This window comes from Blennius ocellaris (assembly GCF_963422515.1).
Source record: "Blennius ocellaris genome assembly, chromosome: 19".
In the NCBI taxonomy this organism is placed as follows: Eukaryota; Metazoa; Chordata; class Actinopteri; order Blenniiformes; family Blenniidae; genus Blennius; species Blennius ocellaris.
The window spans coordinates 10,723,355-10,729,858 of NC_137668.1; the positions used below are offsets into that span (position 1 = coordinate 10,723,355).

Here is a 6,504-nt window from a genome sequence, read left to right on the forward strand (position 1 = left end):
TAATCTTTAGCCTGGTAAAATCATAGATGTCACTGGAATTTGTTAAACGGCCTCTACGAAGATGAGACATGCTTATAAGGTTTCGGTTTATATTTGTCCAAGACAGCGCCTGCAACCAAATCTTGTCCAGCTTGCTGCTCCATATTAGAATAGTAACAGAGATATTCTATACTATTACTGACAAGTTTACTTTTACAGAGTGGTTTTTAAGTTGGAGGATTCTATATTCTTCAGTCAATTCCTTTAGAAAAGAAAGCGTCTCATTAGAAATCAGTGAATGAGATTGTGAGAAAGCCAACGTGTCCACCACGAATCTGGGTGAGGAGACACCCTGCTGGTTCTGCAGACTCTCGTGGAGTCAGGGCAGAGGGCACAACAAGTGCATGGCATGGCGGTGCGGATTCCAGGCAGGTGCCACCGCTGGTGTAATGCGACACTAATCCAAGGCTGACCAGCAAGTGGAAACAGTATGAACTGACCTGAGACAAACTGGGGCACCTGCCTGCACCCGCGCCGCTAACGTGAGACCCGGACTCGGATACTTTGATTCTGTGCCTGGTCTTTTCCCCCCGGATCTCATTATGAGAAGGTCATCATGAGGCCACCGCTGCTGTGAGACGCATACGCGGCGACACCAGAGTGGAATCTAAAACAATCTCACGAGAGAGATCAAAACCATTGCTTCTTTCAATCTGAATGGACACATCGTTTTTGAACGATCTATGTAAATAGATTCAAAATACAGTGTCGTTTAAGGTTGAAAGCAACCGGGGTGCGAGTGTGATTTAATCTTTCGTATTTCGAACAGGAATAACTGTAGATGTAATAGAAATACAACAGAAACAAACTAAAATGATGTAATGTAATTCTTTTATTTTATACTAGATTTCGCAAAATTATCAGAATTTCTCATAAAATCAAATTGCCTGAAACTTTATTGTTTGTATGTTTTGATTGAGAAATCAATGAAACCTTGGCTGATGTTCGTATTTTGTGTCGTGGGTGTCGCTTGTTGACAGACTACAAGAAAGCATATCATTGTTTACCAAGGCATAACATCTTTATTGTTATACACATAACTTCATCTCCAAAGACTTTGCACAAATCAGTGGGGTCACATTAACCTTGAGATATCAAAAGTCTCCCACAGTTTCTTCTTATTTCCTAAAATACTCAAACAAATACGCCTGCCTTTCACATCCCCAAATAGTACATACAGTACAACCAATTAGAAATAAAATATTTTTTTTTCCACTGTCAAACATTATCATATGTGCATTACATTACCAATTACAAACAAGTTATACCCATTGTCAAAATACAGGTGTGCAAATTGTTAGAAAAATACCAAGTCATACCAGATTCTGGATTGTGCTCTGTAAAAATCCTTACAAATAGTATATAATAATCTATATATATATAAATGTCTCCAACATGCAATGTTGCATCTCAAAAAATATCCCATAACCAGGCCGTTCAGGTGAACTCTCCATCACTTCCATTAGCACTGTTTTATTGTCTACAACAGATTTTAAATTAATTTCAGTAGTTAGTTTTCAGTAGTTTCAATTAGCAGTAGTTCATTCGGACAGTATGCAGACTTCAAACTGATTGACGATCGTTCTATAAGAGACGTTATAGTCAAGTTGACCTTCGAGAAAAGGAAAAGAGAAATGCAGCAAAGAAAACCGAGACATATCAAAGCCCTTTTCATGGTGACCAATGTTCACAAACACGTCAGATGTACAATGAATAAATAATCAATCTTGGTAGTGGTGACAGCGAATGTCCACCATATAAATAACCACTTTGAAAATCAAAGAAACTCACGCCGTACCTGCAACAAAGACGACAAGCAGCTGCGATGAGGCAAGTTAAAAGCATGACTCAGGTGATGACAACAGTCAGATTATCGCCCACACAACAAAGTTAAGACAAGGATGGCATCTCTTACAGACACACACACACGCACACGCACACACACGCACACACACACCCTCCCCACCTGTCCTCATCTTTTTGAGGTAAACAGTAGTACTGTTAAAGACTTAAAAAGGCATCTCTCCTTCATCCACATTCCCCACGGCCACAACCTGAATATACTCCCACTGTCCACAAGACCGACTTGATCCAGTCTTGTAAGCATGCAGCGGTGTGAACTGTGTGTTTCAATCTCAGTACACTGAAAGCAAAGTATAGTGAAGTTAAAAATTCAAGCTAGAATGGTCTAGGCATGTACAATGAAATAATCTGCCTTCTGATTTTCAAAACTTTTATAAGACATTTGTTACTTCACCCTCACAGAGCTTAGAACTGCTTTCTTAACCACAATGCCTGCTGTCAAAAGAACACCTCTTTAAATTAGACTTTTAAAATAAATTATGCCATTCTGACAATTAAAGAAAAAAATTAAACAATCAAAAATAACAATATTTCTTATGATGATACAACCCTCTTTTTTTTTTGGCAAAATATAAGCTTTTCAAAAAAACAAAAAAATAACAGAACATATTGCACTTTCATGGATGTGTAATGTCAAATTACAGCTCAATTGTTAGAGATGAGTAAAATGAAAATAAAAAGGGAAAATAAATGTATTTACTCATTCTGAGACTTCCACAAGCAGGTAACCAACATTCAGAAGAACAACGAACAAAAAGTTACAATAGAACGAAAAGAAAAAAAAAAAAGAAGAAAACACACAAAGTGTTAAACTGTACCATGCACGGGGAGTGTTTCAAAGCAGTGTGTCCTGGTTAACAATGGACGGAGCACGAGGAAGTTGCGGAGATTGTTTGGGTTAAAGAGTAAGACTGGCGAGTGACCGTGCTAGCACTGACTGCTGGCGACGGCCATGCCCAGTTCCTCCCCTTTCAAGAGTGGCGTGAACCCTCGAGAAAACACTCCCAACACTTGAGCGTGCTCCCACTGCGACCACCCCCCCACCCCCCCCCACCCCTCCCACCCCCACCCGCCTCCACCCCCCCCCCCCCAGGACCGGGCTCACATCTCCCCATTAAAACGTCAGATGGCAAAATAGAAAGGCAGCTGTTTGCTCCCGTCATCTAAAAGTGCATCTCCACACTCTTGCGGCGAGGTCCTTCGGCCCGCCGCTATCTCCGCCGAGGCAGCGGACCACAGAGACCCGCGCTTGGATCGGCCCCCGTGTGGGTTACAATTACTTCTGTTTTCAAACTGTGTATGTTTGGTTGCATTTCTAAACGCTTTATTTATATATCTTTGTATATATATATATATATATATATATATCTACATATATATATAGAGAGAGATTTTTTTTCTTTTTTTTTTTTTCCTCTTTTTTTTAAATCTCACTAGACACGACATTTCACCTCTGGTTTTGAGGAGCCAAAGGAGAGATAATTCACGGGGCTGGGCCCGAAGGAGGCCAAAGACAGGTTGGTGGTCGCGGTGCCTTCCTCCTGATTCTCTTCGGTGTCATGCCGATTCCTAAAACACCTCGGGCTGCCTCCGTGTCTCACTGGCGCCATTTTTATTTTTCAAGGCCCGGCGATGCAACGGTACCGGTCGCCATGGTTTCACTGTAACAAAAAACAACAAAAACAAAACAAAAAAAACCAGTTTGGTTTTTAATTGGGCCCTCGTTACAATTCAGCGCACGAGGAGCGAGCAAACACTTCCACCACTGAAACTCACCTGAGAAACAGCATCATCATGTCAGAAAATGGACAAATATAATTGCAAGGCCAATATTCAACAGCATTACCATGGCAACAAGGATTGAATTAGGACCCTGCAAAAAAAAAATAAAAAAATTAAAGCAATTTACACAGATTAGATCTCACATAATAAGCATAGTCCATCAAATGATGTGCACAACTAAAGTTCTTCATAAATCAAAGCTGTTAGCATCCATTTAAATGAGAAAAGCATCACTGCAGTGTAACAATCAGTGTATATTCAGGATTAGATAAATGTATAAAATTCATCAGAAGAGATAATATAATAATATACCCAGTGGGTAATTAGCTTAGCCAAAGCCTGAGGATTAAAAAGAGGCCCTGTTTGGCTTCATTTTACATTCATACGTCATAAGAGATCATCATATAAGATGCTATAGTCAGCAGCTTTTGAGCTTGGCATCAAATAAAGACAGAAAATAAATAACTGGCCTGTATAGCTCTGTTTACATTGATACCTGATAAGAGATCACATGACATTAGAGGCAGCAGGTGTTTAGCCGAGCGTGGCCTCAAGACTAAACACATGGCCAGACGCCCAGTTTGGCCTCATCTCAAGATAACAACCAGCACCAACACAAACCAGATAACATGTTTTCATTCCCAGTTGTACCTGTGACCAGTTTCCTCACATATGAAACTTAGAAAGATATAATATGCATGTTTGAGTTTCTCTTTTCACAGACAAGTTGTATACAAAACATTGATGTAATATCTTTGTGGGCAGATGTGTAGCTCATAAATCCCACCGTCGCTGTGTAAATGGATGGGCACCAAGCAAAATCTAAATACACATCAAATACATTCTTCTTCATGGATGACTCACGTCATTTTATGCTACTTACTGTTTCTTCCGTGCCGTCTGCAAGCTCCATGCTAGCTTTCTTTGTGTCTGCGAGGCTCTTTGGCTTTAGGGAATCCTGCTTCCTGAGTTTGTAGTCACTCTTGCTGTCCCGTAAGGAAGCTGGCTTAGGAGTGGGTGTACTAAAGGATCTGGGGGGTTGTGGGGGCATGCGAGCCAGGGCCAGGGCACTGGGCTCCTCGTCTATATCCTCAGGGTCGGGGTCTGGAGGTGGAGCGACCCTCGTGGGGGCCTTGACGTAGTAACTGTGGTACTCAGTGTGGAGCTGGCCGTTGACTGGAACAGCAGGAGGCTGTGGGGGAGGAGGGGCCGGCGCTGGGGCAGACTGCTGGCCTTTACTGGGTTTCGGCGGAGCTTCGACGTGCACGTGAGAACTTTTGGGACCGTCGGGGACGAACGACCTTTCTTCTTTACTCACTTTCCTGCTGGACCGCTCGTCCTTGCTGGGCTTTTGACTGGACTTCTCTTCTTTGCTGATTTTGCGTGAAGGTTTTTCTTCTTTGCTGGTTTTGCGATTTGTGCTGTTGGCGGTCTGGCCTTTCTTCTTACTGGAGTGAGGCGAGGGAGGAGGCGTGGTTCCAGGGCTGGTCACTGGGGAGTGGGGGGGAGTGGTGCCTTTGCGATAAAAGTGGGGAGAATCTTTCGGGGAGCCTTCCTTCTTTTCAACAGGGACCTCTTTAATCTCCACGGGCTCCTTTGTCTGTTGTTTCACGTAATCAGGTCCTGAAGAAAGAGAATGCTCATTAAATGAACAATATCAATACATACGCTTGCATCAACAAATATTTCCTGATATACACAATATAATTAAAAACAATCCTCTCATATTCCTTCATGAAGGGAAAATATCATTTTGATTTGAATTTAGTTGTTTTCTCATGCTGTCTAACTGTTTACCATTTAGTCTCTAATTTCATAGCCTTGGATATTTAATTCTGTGTTTGTGTATAAGAAAAGAAAAGAAAAGAAAAGAAAAGAAAAGAAAGGATCTTTTATTTATCCCACATGTGGGAAATTTGCATTGTTGCAGCAGCAGCAGGTGGACAGTAATAATAATAAATATTAAAAACAATAACAGTAACAAATAGATTTGTCTGAGGTGTGAAATTTAAATATAGTTTGATTGATTGACTATCTGATATGATACAAGCTCAGATCAGCTCAGACATTTACATGTCATGAATAAGATTTAAAAAGAAGATTCTGCAGCGATGCTGTTATGTTCAACAACTCCATGTTTTGGCCAGAACCAGACAATATACTTTCTTTGTGCTTTGCTGAGCGATAACCACCTGTTAGATCAAGGCTGTTCAAGCCTCTTTCACTGAGGGACACAGAGCAAAATAAACTGGGAGCAGTTCCACTCATGAGATGTGAAATATATCTCCTACTTTTCTTTCTGCACTCACTTGCTCTCTTACATTTCTTGATCTCGTTTTTTGTGTTGCTGAATAGCTTTTTTTTTTTTTTTTTAATACAATTGCTTCACTCAGTGTTAAAATTCACAAGTACAGTAAGTGCAAGTTCTTTGTGGACCATACTCCATTTTATATTTTGGAAACTGTGGTAAACTAGTTAAAAATGGACCACCGGCCGCAGCTGGCCACAGTTTGGAAATCTCTATGTTAGATTAATACTAACTCATAAATCTAACTGTGATTATTACTTTTTGTGTAAGTTAGTAAATGTGGGCCCATGCAGTTTGCTACTTCTGCACTTCTGTTTCTGTGTGGATTGAACAAATATAAAGTCAAATATAGAGAGTTGTACATGTTTTGTTACCATTTGACTGAGGGTTTTCAAGATGTAGGGGGATGGGCCCTATTCGCAGACCTTTGGAGTGCATACATGAAAAAATACTTAGATACTGCTGCTCTGTGTGGCTGCTACCGATGGGTCGAGTCAGGAAGGAATTTCCCC

The 6,504-nt window shown here is 41.0% G+C and overlaps 1 protein-coding gene across 1 annotated transcript in view; it reads right to left on the minus strand.

Moving 5' to 3' along the window:
- Positions 1-3,003: 3,003 nt before the first annotated feature.
- The window catches only part of jph1a (junctophilin 1a), a 32,535-nt gene continuing 29,034 nt past the window's right edge, over positions 3,004-6,504 (minus strand). The window contains 3 exon segments of the mRNA XM_080515438.1: positions 3,004-3,563; positions 3,679-3,775; positions 4,568-5,307. Of these exon segments, the coding sequence (XP_080371564.1) occupies positions 3,695-3,775; positions 4,568-5,307 (821 nt within the window). The 3' untranslated portion in view covers positions 3,004-3,563; positions 3,679-3,694.